The sequence below is a fragment of the Leuresthes tenuis genome, unplaced genomic scaffold (genome assembly GCF_036924035.1).
Source record: "Leuresthes tenuis unplaced genomic scaffold, fLeuTen1.0.hap1 SCAF_19, whole genome shotgun sequence".
Taxonomy (NCBI): domain Eukaryota; kingdom Metazoa; phylum Chordata; class Actinopteri; order Atheriniformes; family Atherinopsidae; genus Leuresthes; species Leuresthes tenuis.
In genome coordinates this window covers 30,692,896-30,706,109 of record NW_027325373.1, presented here as the reverse complement: position 1 = coordinate 30,706,109, position 13,214 = coordinate 30,692,896, and the positions used below count along the sequence as shown (strand labels likewise).

The window sequence follows — 13,214 nt, the reverse complement described above, 5'->3', positions numbered from 1 at the left end:
CAATAGCAAAAATGATATAAAAACTTGTATCTGAAGGGATATGCTGACTGCATCAAAACTTTTATTTACAGCATACCGTGATAAAAAAAAAATCATCATCAAAAGGGAAAACATACCCTTCTGAATACTTTGTTTACTATGACACACAGTGAAACTTAGACTGGCATTCGCGACACATCTTGTTAGTAACTCCTCTGAATCATTTCTCTGTGTGGTTTTGAACAGTGTTTTTTTCCCCGCTTCTTGCTATTAACATGTTAGAATGATATTACATCATGTTATAGACGTTATTCTCAGATAGGCCACGAATATCCAGAAAATGAGCATGAACTGCAACATAATGAATTACATAGCAAGCAAACCAGAGTTGGAGCAATGGAGCGACCCTTTTCTTTTGTAGACAGTGTCCTTTATGGTCACTGCTGCTTATGAATCATTCAAGTAACACTGTTCACAACTATGGCAGAAAGACAAGCAGGGGCTTTGTGCTGGTGTTCGTTTCCTCCCGCGGTAGACACATAGACATACACGCACACACAGGGCGAGGGCCAAGCTGGCCTCCTCTTGAGGCTGGACTCAAAGTCCTCTTTGTCATACGGTCTTTGTGTTTTGGCTGTGTGGGTGGAAAGCTGACCATGAGAGTCAGCATCACTGATTGGAAAATTAAAGATGTGCGCATGTACTGCACATAAGCATCTTTTCCACATGATCAGTGTGTGCACACATATACAAGTACTATATTCTGCCTGTATGCAGTCACTGTGGACACTGAACAATGTTACAGCTAGCACCTAGCCGACTGACAAAAGGACCCAAGAGTAGACGCTGAAACAGAGGTTCAGTTAAGACAAGGTTTACTAAATTAGAGGTGGTGTGAGGAGCCAGAAGGATGATCCAAGTGCACAGGAGTCTCTGAGAGGAGAGGGAGATGATTAGTGAGAGTTCGAGTGTGAGACTTTATCCAGATAATGATCGGGTTGAGTCTGCAGTGGGGCGAGCAGGCAGGTAGGGGAGGCGGTGGATAGTGGTTTCTGCATGGAATTCGAAGTCTCAGAAGCCAGAGCAAAGAAAACTATAGATAAGATGGGTGGAGATACAAGGCCGCAGGGCAAGCAATGCAAACTCTTTTCACAGCGTGCCGCCCTGGTTACATGTTCTGAATATAACTCGGCAGTAAGATAAACACCTTTCGTTCATCAAAACTCTGAAGACAGTCAGCAGTTTGTCCACAGGTTTACTGACTAAAAAAGAGTGAAACTGAGAACAGACAAAAAAGAAACATATAAAAGAATAATTAAAAGAATTATAAGAAGCTTATAAAATGTACTTCTTATACAATATATAGTCTTGGTAATACACTGTATTACCAAGTAATTACTCCTTTACTTCTTTTTAATTCCTTCATGCTTACATAGGAACTGCTTATTTTTTGTTTAAATCTATCAACAAAATAACCTGTTGAGTTTAAATGTGTTCTCACTCATACCGTTTACTATAAACTGAAAATTAATCTGTGAATTTGTTAAGTAACCATTTTACGTACCAACATTCACAGAAATGATATTGTCCTCAGATGCACCAAACAGGTCTTAAAACAACAAATAACTCACTATAATTCAACAAAAGAACATATAAGATTACATACCGACGATGCTTCATAAGGCATGAGATGTAGGCAGATGTCTTTAGATAGAAACAGGCAGCTGGACTAGCTGTTTTACTGCAATGTGCCTCCACTTCCTGTTTCTCCTAAAGGGCCATTGCTAACAAATGAAACAGTGAATTGAACGCTTAAAAGCATGCTAACGAAATACAATAACAGAACACACAGAGAAAACACAGGTAAAAACTGGATTATCACAGTGTGAAGTGAAACAATTTAGCAAAGTCTGGTTGCTACAGCAGGTCCTTAAGAGGAGGCCTTGATGAGGGCAGATAAAGAACAGGTGTGTAAGCAGGAGCTAACCAGACCCCGCCCCGGACTTCCTGGAGCCTGCTCCACCCCACCTAAGGCGCAGAAAGCAAAACAAACACCACACCGAGCAGGATCGTGACAAACAAACAAGATTTAGGTTTCACTGAAGATATTTTTTACTTGATCAGGGGTAAAGGAATGGCTGTCGTGAAATGTTGTCCCAGAGTGTTGGCATGTGTGAATGTAAATGTCCACGACAATGATTTCAGACTTCTTGTGACGACCACCATGGGTGGTAAAAAAATCATTGGAACATCAGTGCCTGAGTCAATGCATAAATGTGCAAAATTTTCTAAAGTGAGAATATGTGTTTGCTAGTGAGAGGATTGAAATTCTGTTTCTCTCCAGTCCACAGTGCAGACAAATTAATGCAATGTTTTCCTGCAGATTGCTGTAGCATCATTTCAAATTAGCCAGAGCTGTGCCACATATTTCACATATTTTTCTCTTTTAGCTTAAGTCTAGTTTGCATGTACAAATTTTTTATACAGTCTTTTCAAAACATAGCCTATGTTGTCAGCTTTTACTGACACCTCACTGAAACTATAGGAGTGTCATACTGTGTCCAGGTTACAATTGCCAGTGAGTCCACATTGCAAAAAGTGCATGGCCCTCATCTGCTAAGCAGAAAAATGAGCTTATTCAGGCCCAGGCGAAGTAAAAGGCAACTGTGAACTGTGGTATGTTCATGGTCATGACAGAAATTCCCAAAAAAGACAAGCAGGATGTCTTTCTGTGCATGATCCATCCTGTGAGATCCAACACAGATTCTATCTTCTTTATTCTAGAATGTGCCCGCCAAAGTTAGCAACAAGCTGCAGTAGCTCTGATTATATTGTGTATTGTGCTCTGAAGGGGCCTAAGACCGGAGCCTGTCCGGTGGACGGACAGACTTCCAGCGACGTGGGACCTGGGGATGGAGTTGGTCTGGCGGTCAACCAGATGACCAGTGACAAGGGTGCCGGTCCGGCGGCCGACCAGACCACCAATGAGAAGGAGGCTGTGCTGAAGGCAGGACCCCCTTCAGAGCAGCAGTGGGAAGAGGCGAGCCCGCCCGGGAAAACCTCCATGTCTCCTTTTGTCTCCTGACAAAAGCTGTTCTTTGCTATGGACTAGCAAAATGTTGGCACTAGGGGACAATGGGAGGGAGGTGGATCGATTTGCAGAGAATATTGGACCAATGGATATTTCAAAAAACAACATCTAAAGAAACTAAAAAAAAAAACTTCTAACCCAGTGTTCTAATGGAAAACGGAATCTGCCATCACAACTAGAGATCAAAGAGGTACAACAAAGATACTACGGCAAGGGGGAGCCAGGACGACAAGTTAGAGGGGATACATCATCATCCCCACCATCCAAGAATGGGTACCAAGCCACATTAAAAAGCTCTGAAAATCTTAACACGATGGCAGCTAAACTGAGAAGGACAATCGTAGATAACCTCGATGGCTAAGAGACAAAGTACTTTCTGAAAGTCTGCTTGTCTGTAAATGCAGCAGTACGTACTATGCCTACTTGGACCGTCATAGAAACCAATAAGCTGATGTACACCACAGCTGCAGTGATCCTAGAGATGCTTGGCAACAAAATTAACAACCCAAGGAGCAGTAAGGGGCGTCAAGGGGGGTATCAAGGCAACATGGAGGGAGGTTAGCCAGATGTCAGAGTTTCAGAAAGGTGCAATGAAGAGAAAAGACACTTAAGAAATACAAACCCACCTGGAGACTGCTAAACAATTACTCACAGATCTGGCTTCCCGCCTGAGAAGGTACACTATAGAAGCTGAAGTCAGGAAAACGAATAGGATGTTCTACTGCGTATGTGGGAAAAGCGCATCACATGTCAATGTTCCATGGCTTGTGGATCCGAGAGCTGACCACAGCAATCTCACTGAACAGGAACCAATGACCATTACCATGGCAAACATTGAAGAAAGACACTCAAATATGAACAGTTGAATTGCACCAGGTACTGACATTCTACACACCGACTGGCTAAAGAAACTAACTGCACCCCGTGAGCATCTAGCAGCACAAATGCCCTAGCTACTAATGGATGGGACCCACCCACTCGTTAACCCAAGGTTGGACAGAACTGGTTATGAAAGATCTCTGGAAGGGAGCAGTTCCATCATAGCCTATAGTCCATAACCCATCATAGTGGATAACATGACTCAATATATGAGTGGGGCCCAGAGGGGAATTGGGAGTAACATCAGAGGAGCTAAACACAAGCTACTGACTGTAAGATCAGACATACACATCTGTGAACCATCTGGAGTGACTACAAGAAACCCTATGCCTGTCACAATCTTTGTATTTTGTGTTTTTTTTTCTGTCTAGTTTCAGTCTTGCCATTTCCTCACCTTTTCCTCAGTTCCATCCTGCCTGGTCATCAGCTCCACTACCTTCTCCTGTGTCCAGTTATCCTCAGCTGCTATCATTCAGTAATCACTCTCCCCACAGTATTTAAACTCCCATTTGTCTTCATTCTTTGTCAGATATTCGTCGTTGTTCCCATGGTTCCCCGTCAGTCTTATTCCTACTCCTGCGTAATGTATAGTCTGGTTTTGATATTTCTTAGGTGTTTGTTGTTTTTACTAGTTTAGTTTTTATGGTATTCCAGTATGGCTGCGATTTTAATTTCTATTCCAAAATAAATTGAGTTTACCTCCTGGCTTCTGCTCCGTGTCTGCACCTGGGTCCTCCTTCCTCGCATCCACTCCGAACTGTTACAGTGCCACACATATGGTTACTGGAATGCTTGGAACTCTATAACATCAACAGGACACTAAGAGCCTTTATCAAGAATTCAATGGGACTGCCATCCTGGAAGCTAATTTCAAGCCAGTTGCACAAGTTAACATCAAGTGTGGTATCTACCAAAGTGACAGGCCTGAACCCCCTCCGCCACATCATTACCAAAGTGACTGTGGATAACGGTTCCACAGTGAAGCAATCATCAGCCACCTCCTCTACATGGACAACATCAAGCTGTATGCCAGGACTGAGCAAGACATGCATTGGTTCAGACAGCATTGGTTACCAGGGCTCATCAGAGCTGCATTGAGATATAGAATATGATCTATATTTTCATATGCACTATAAGAGCCCTCATGTAGTTTTAAAGAAAGCCTAGCTATTCCTACATCTTGTGTCTTGGGCCCTTTCTTGTTTGCAAGTGCAGCTGCCTGGCCTGTTGTAGGTCTGCCACGATTCAAAAGGGAGCAAGGCAAGGCAAGGCAAGGCAAGTTTATTTGTATAGCACAATTCAACAACAAGGTGATTCAAAGTGCTTCACAGAGACATTAAAACAGAAGAAATAAAAAGCATGATTTAAAATTTAAAAAAAAGAAGGAAATAAGAACAATAGATAAAATCAGAAAAAATTATATATATGAAAGATAAAATCAATAGTTAAAACATGATTCCGTTTTGAAACTCAAGCTTATTCAAATGCAGCTGAAAATAGGTGTGTCTTCAACCTGGACTTAAATACACTGAGTGTTTCAGCTGATCTGAGGCTTTCTGGGAGTTTGTTCCAGACATGTGGAGCATAGAAGCTGAATGCAGCTTCTCCATGTCTGGTTTTGACACTGGGAACTGATAAAAAACTGGATCCAGATGACCTGAGGGGTCTGGAAGGTTCATAGTGGGTCAGGAGGTCACTGATGTATTTTGGTCCTTGACCATTCAGAGCTTTATAGACCAGCATCAGAACTTTAAAGTCTATCCTCTTATGGACAGGCAGCCAGTGTAAAGACTTCAGAGCTGGACTGATGTGCTCCAGCTGAGTTCTGGATGAGCTGCAGTTGTCTAACTGACTTTTTAGGCAGACCTGTAAAGATGCTATTACAATAATCAAGCTTACTAAAGATGAATGCATGGACTAGTTTTTCCAGGTCCTGCTGAGACATCAGATCTTTTAGCCTTGATATATTCTTAAGGTGATAGTAGGCTGACTTTGTTATTGCCTTAATGTGTTTGTCCAAATTTAGGTCTGAGTCCATCACTACACCCAGATTTCTGGCCTGGTTGGTAGTTTTTAGGTGTGTAGATTGAAGCTCTGTGGTGACTTTCAATCGTTTATCTTTGGCTCCAAAGACAATTACCTCAGTTTTGTTTTTGTTTAGCTGGAGGAAGTTGTGGCACATCCAGTCATTAATCTCCTCCAAGGGCCTGTACAGGCCCTCTGTCTCCTGGTGACATTGTTATATACATCTGTGTGTCATCTGCATAGCTATGGTAGTTTATTTGGTTGTTTTTTATAATCTGTGCCAGTGGGAGCATGTAGATGTTAAACAGAAGAGGTCCCAGGATGGAACCTTGGGGAACTCCACATGTGATTCTTGTCTGCTCAGATGTAAAGTTACCTATTGACACAAAGTACTTCCTGTTCTCTAAGTATGTTTTGAACCAGTTTAGTACAGTTCCGGAAAGACCAGCCCAGTTCTCCAGTTGTTTGAGTAATATATTGTGGTCAACTGTATCAAAGGCAGCACTGAGATCCAGTAAAACTAAGACTGACATTTTTCCACTGTCTGTATTCAGACTTATGTCATTAAACACTTTGGTCAGAGCAGTCTCAGTGCTGTGGTGCTGTCTAAAGCCTGACTGGAAGGTATCATAGCAGTTATTTTGTATTAAAAAGTGATTAAGCTGTTGAAAAACCGCTTTTTCAATGATCTTACTTATAAATGGGAGATTTGAGATGGGCCTGTAGTTGTTCATTTGCGTCTTGTCAAGATTGTCCTTTTTCAGCAGAGGTTTAATTACAGCTGTTTTTAGTGGCTCTGGAAACACACCTGACGTTAAGGACAAGTTCACAATCAGTAACAGGTCTGACTCCAAAGTCTTTGAGACCCCTTTGAAAAAACCTGTTGGCAGGATGTCTAAACAGCAAGAGGAGGACTTCAGGTGACGTAAGATGTCCTCCAGGTCTTTACTGTTAATGGATTGAAACAGTGTCATAGTGTTTAAACCGGTTTTCAGTGGACACAGTAGATATGCTGAACCTGCTGCTGATGTACCAACTGCTTGTCTAATATTTTGGACTTTGTCTATGAAGAATTTGGCAAAGTCATTGCAGGCCATGGTGGAATGGAGTTCATTTGCCACTGACACAGGAGGGTTTGTTAGCCTGTCAACTGTAGCAAATAAGGCCCGAGCATTATGACTGTTTTTGGTGATGATGTCAGAGAAGTAGGATTTCCTTGCATTCCTCAGTTGTAAATCATAAGAGTGAAGTTTCTCTTTATAGATGTCATAATGAACCTGGAGATTTGTTTTTCTCCATCTGCACTCAGCTTTTCGACACTCTCTTTTCCCATTTTTCACCAGTGTGGAATTTCGCCATGGAGACTTCTTCCTTCCAGAGATAACCTTCACCTTAATGGGAGCAATAGTATCCATAACATTTAACATTTTAGTATTAAAGCTACTGACGACCTCATTGACTGAACCCCGGACAGGGCAGGTGTTAAAGAGAAGACCTGGTTAAAGATCTTACTACTGTTTTCAGTTATACACCGTTTTGAGATCACTGCTGTTGAGACATTTGTGTGCACTGAAATCGTACTCTCAAAGAAAACACAGGAATGGTCAGACAGGCCCACATCAGACACAGTAATCTTTGAAATTCTTAGACCCTTGGAGATCACTAAGTCTAGAGTGTGCCCCCTATTGTGTGTGGCCTCTGCTACATGCTGAGTCAGCCCAAAGTTGTCCAGAGTGTTACTCAGGTCTTTAGTCCCTCTGTCCTGAGGATTGTCCATATGGATGTTAAAATCACCAACAATAATTACACAGTCAAAATCAACACAGATCATAGACAGCAGTTCACTGAGGTCTTCAGAAAAATCTGCACAGTATTTAGGAGGCCTGTAAATATTCAGAAACAGGACTCTGGGTGAGGCCTTCAGCTGTATAGCCATATATTCAAAGGACTGAAAACTTCCAGGAGATAACTGCTTACATTGAAATGATTCATTGAATAAGACTGCAACCCCTCCTCCTCTCCTGCTCACTCTGGCCTCGCTGATAAAACTGTAACCAGGAGGGGTCGACTCAATAAGAACAGCAGCACTGTTATTTTGTTCCAACCAAGTTTCAGTTAAAAACATAAAATCCAGTGTGTGCTCAGTGATAAAATCATTAATTAAGAATGTTTTCCCAGCTAAAGACCTAACATTTAATAAAGCCAACTTAAGTGTTTTAGAGGTATTATTTGCCCCCTCGTGTTTGGGAGCAGTCTGTGGCACACAAGGTATGTTTACTTTATTTAAAGATCTTTTTGAGTGCAACTCTCTGTGTTTTGACTGGGTCACATTTCTCCTTCTGTCACCTAAAAGTACAGAAATTTTAAAATCTTCTAATAAACAGGGTCCCAGCTTGTCCTGGGAAAAGTCACGACTGTCAGAATCCACACAGCCTGGACCCCTCACACATCAGACAGCGGAGACAGTACATGGTGGCAGCGTGAAGGGACAGAAGGGGGTGGGGCTGGGCTCCGTCGCTTCGGCTGCTCTAGTAGGGGCGGGGCTCGGCGGGGAACCTTTGGCTAAATCTAAACAAAACAGAGAAAAACAGTATCCGAAAGAGAAGTGTTTTTTTAACATTGCCAAATGTAAGTGTATTGTTAACCTGGTGTGTTGTTCGTTGCTGTGGTCAAAGAGAGGGCAATGATGCACATGTTGCCATGAATGTATGTTGGAAAAAATCCAACAGCTGCCTAATCATGATGCCCTCTCATATCTGAATTTTATGATAATCATACAACATTGTTAATAATAGTAAATTTGAAAATAATTATCACAGCACGTGATAAATAAATGGCTTCCAATTAAACATATAATGCTTCAGGCATGGGTCAGCCCAAAAAATCCTGAGCAGAAGGCTAATAGCTGAAACCAAGTATTAACCCTCAAAAACCTGGTCTGTCCATGATGGCTTCAATTTTTACGCCCTGGATTATATTTGCTTTGGTTTCCATCTTGATATATTATACTCACACGAACCCTGTTTCACTCTTTCTCAGATATATGTTAATGTTGACATAATGCTCTTTAATTGTAACTATTTACTCATCATTGAAATATATATATTTTTTTTAATTATTTTTTCTTATCAGACATGTTCTACTGATGTATTAACAGCCTTTTCCCTCCATCAGACAGAGATGGATCAAGTTCACAAGGTACGAATGGGAGTTGGGAACGGGCTGCGACAGGATGTATGGCGGGAGTTCCAAAGTCGCTTTGGGAACATTAAAATGTGTGAAGTGTACGGCTCCACAGAGGGGAACCTGTGTTTCATGAACCACATTGGCAAGACTGGAACTGTGGGCCGCTCCAACTTCTTCTACAGGGTGAGTGTCTAAAGGTACTAGATCTGTAACAAAGGGTTGCAATTCCACAGAAATATTATAATATATATTATAAGGGTAAGGGATTATTATATATTGTATATATATTATATATTATAGACTGGACTTGTACCACCCGTTATAAAAAAGGTCAAAGCAGACTCTATCTGCTAAGAAAGCTCAGGTCTTTTGGAGTGCAGGGAGCGCTCCTGAGGACCTTCTTTGACACTGTTGTGGCATCAGCCATTTTCTCTGGGGTGGTCTGCTGGAGCAGACTTACACCCCAAGTGTGTGAAGGAGAGATATCGTACGTCCTTCCCTCTTGCTGCTGTCAGACTGCTTAACAATAAATCAAAATAAGATAAAATGTGTAATAAGTAATGTGCAATAACAACTACTACACTGTGCAATTCACTTGCCCATGTGCAACTGCTGCTATTGCTGATACTACCTGCTGTTGTGTGTTCTGTTGTTTTTGTCTTTATCTTTAACTTTCTTGCTGCTGTAACAATGTGAATTTAACCATTGTGGGACAATAAAGGGGAATCTAATCTAAACTAATCTAATCTAATAAATGAATAAATAGATAAATAATATAATAATATAGAAAGATCAAGTTCCTTATCATAAACACTGGTTGCTTACTCTCATAAGATAAAACATGAATGGCAAATGATAATTTATTTTGTTGAATACAATATAGTGACTGATAGGCATAACGTTAATTTTTTATTTGTTCAATTAACTGCTAAAGTGAAGCACTTCTAAGACAGTTCAACAATGCAAATTTACATATTAGTGTTTGCCAAAGTTGTCAAGTTCCACATAGGTTTATCTCACCTTCATATGCAAACACTTCGACTCCTGTAGGTCCTAAAAGGACCTGCTTCCTAAAGAGTACTGTGATGTGTAGTACTGTGACTCTTAGATTGAACAAGTCTTGCTCCTTTCTTTCAGCCCCTTGACCTTGAAACTTTGATTACAAATAGTGACACCTTAGCTTAGCATCCTAACAAACAAAGATCTATCCTAACAAACACTATTGTTATGTTGACGAACTATGGTCATTGCTGCTGTATTGTTCAGCATCTAACTGAACACAATATATTTTTTCAACTCTGTGTTATGTAGCACTTTACTAGTGCATTACTAAACATAAGAAAGATCAGACCGTACCTAACCCAACATGCCACCCAACTCCTGGTGCAGGCCATGGTCATCTCCCGCCTTGACTACTGCAATGCTCTCCTAACTGGTCTCCCAGCCTGTACTATGAAACCTCTGCAGATGGTCCAGAACGTGGCGGCGCGTCTGGTCTTCGATCAGCCTAAAAGAACACACGTCACCCCTCTGTTCATTGAACTCCACTGGCTGCCCTTAGCCGCCCGCATCAAATTCAAGTCACTGATGTTAGCCTACAAAGTGCTTAATGGAACGGCTCCCATCTACATAAATGCTCTTGCAAAGGCTTATGTCACAACTCGGTCCCTCCGTTCTTCGCAGGATTGTCGTCTAGTAGCTCCTACACCACGCCTAAGACAATCCAAACTCTTTTCATGTGTTGTCCCACGATGGTGGAATGACCTACCGAGCGCTACAAGGGGGCGCCCCTGTCTATATTCAAGAAACTCTTGAAAACCCAGCTCTTCAGAGAGCATCTCCTATCCTAGCACTTATCTTGTACTTCCCTACCCCCTCTATCTTTGCACTTTATCTTTCTGCACTTCCTTCTATGCCTGCACCCTATCTCTACTCTGTCCCCTCTGACAGAGTCGGACTAGTGGGTTCCTTCTATGTAGCTTATTGTTAGCTTTTTGTATAGCTTGTTATATCTTGATTTGTAAGTGGCTTTGGATAAAAGCGTTTGCTAAATACATAAACATAAACAAACATAAACATGTAGAGAATGGGCAGTTTTTTCATAATCATCATCTTGTGTAGTATTCTCCTTTGCACAACCAGCTCCAGAGCAGTCCCCAGCACAGAGCCAGCCTTCTCAGTTTGTTCAGTTTCTTTGAGTCTCTGGGTCCGATGCTGCTGCCCCAACAGATGCTGCAAAGTTGATTGCACTCTCCACCACTGACTTGTAGAAGATATGCAACATCTTGGTGCTCAAAGAGAAGGGCTTAAGCTTTCTTTAGGAGCACAGTCTGCCTCGTCACTTCTTCGAGACAGCCTCAGTGTTGCATCTCCAGTCTTGTTTGTCCAGGTAAACACACAGGTATCTGTAATGATCCACCACCTCCATCTAGAATGTAGACAGTGTTTGGCTTACTCCCCCTAAAATCCACAATCATATTTTTTTATTTTTTCATCTTCAAGATGAGGCAGTTGTTCCCACACCATGCCACAAAGTGGTCGACCAGTTCCCTGTACTCAGCCTCTTGATACACCCAACAACTGCAGAGTCATCAGAGTATTTCTGGAGATAACAGGACTCTGACTTGTACTGGAGGTCTGAGGTGTAGAGAGTGAAGACAAATGGTGAGAGTTCAGTCCCCTGTGGTGCTCCTGTGCTGCTGACCACCTTCTCAGACACACAACCCTTGGGTCTCACAAAATCTGGTCTGTTTGTCTGGTAGTCTATATGGGGAGGCATCGACCTGGATTTTCAGGAACTACTCAGAGTACCTACTGAATTGTATTAACAGCTCTGGAGAAATCAAAGAACATGATCCTTACTGTGCTGCCTGCTTTGTCCAGATGAGAGTTGGCTCACTGAAGCAGGTAGATGATGGCATCTTCAACATCAGCCGTAGTCTCTTCTTGACTTTGATAGTGTGAGGTGTTAGGGTAACTGGTCTGTAGTCATTGAGAGCAGATGGATGAGATTTTTCAGGTACTGGAACAAGACAGGTTGTCTTCCACAGCACTGGAACTTTCTCCTGACTCATGCTAAAGTTGAAGAGGTGCTGTAACATCCCACATAACTGCACAGGTCTTTAAAACCCTGGGACACTATTCAGACATGTAGCGCCTTTTCTTGCTCAGTCTCTCCAGTTGCTTCTTCACCTGACTGCTAGAGAGTGACAGGCTGAAGCGGGAGACAGGAGTTGTCATTGTGTCCTGATATGGGGGAGATGTTGGTGAGGTTATGTTAACATCCATGACTGCAGTTCAAGATTAAATTATGGGGCTGTGACAGCTGAGGTCTATTAACAGGAGGCAGGTGAGGAGCATGAGTGTTGTTCTGAACGGAACCAGGCTTCCATCAGTTTTATTCTTAAAGCTTTTTCATCCCTGCTTTTTTCTGTACAACTCTGGAGGAGCTGGCATGACAGAGGTCCCTTAAGCATGAGGTTGGCTTTAGGGACTGGTAAGAACATCCCGCTGGAGGCCTTGGCAGGAGACCAGCAGACGGGCAGGCTGGACCAGCAGGACCAGCAAGACCAACAGGACCGGGCTGGAAGAAAGACAGATGGAACAAACAGAAGGACCAGCAGAAGAACAGGCAGGACCAGTGGGAGAGCAGGCAGATGAGCAAGCAGGAACGGCAGGGGGACAGGCAGGATTAGTGAGGCGGAGACCTTGCCCATAGATGACTGAATGTCTTGAGATGAAAGGTGCAGGTACCTCTCAGAAGGACAGCCAGGCGGATGACCAATCATCCAGTGAAGATGAAGCAAAGATCTCTGGCGGATGGTCAGATGGACAACCAGTCATTCAGCAAGGAAGGAGCAAAGATTTAGGAATAGGTTGGCAATGCCCAGATATCCAAAAACGTGGGAGGTAGCTCTGTGGAGGCTGGCCGGACAGAGCTGGAGCCTCTCAGGTGGGCGACCAGACGTCAGATGAAGCAGAACCCCCGAGAAAGAGACCATAACTAATGAGGGCGAGGCCACTGTCAAATCAGACCAGGAGCAGGAACTGACTG

At 42.6% G+C, this 13,214-nt stretch overlaps 2 protein-coding genes across 2 annotated transcripts in view; both read left to right on the top strand.

Annotated features, from left to right (window-relative positions):
* The window catches only part of prrc1 (proline-rich coiled-coil 1), a 150,948-nt gene that overhangs the window by 94,466 nt on the left and 43,268 nt on the right, over positions 1-13,214 (top strand). The window lies entirely within an intron of this gene.
* Positions 1-13,214, top strand: part of slc27a6 (solute carrier family 27 member 6) — a 48,979-nt gene that overhangs the window by 26,682 nt on the left and 9,083 nt on the right. The window contains exon 5 of the mRNA XM_072372595.1: positions 9,149-9,343. Coding sequence (XP_072228696.1) covers positions 9,149-9,343 — 195 coding nt within the window. The remainder of the gene's footprint in view (positions 1-9,148; positions 9,344-13,214) is intronic.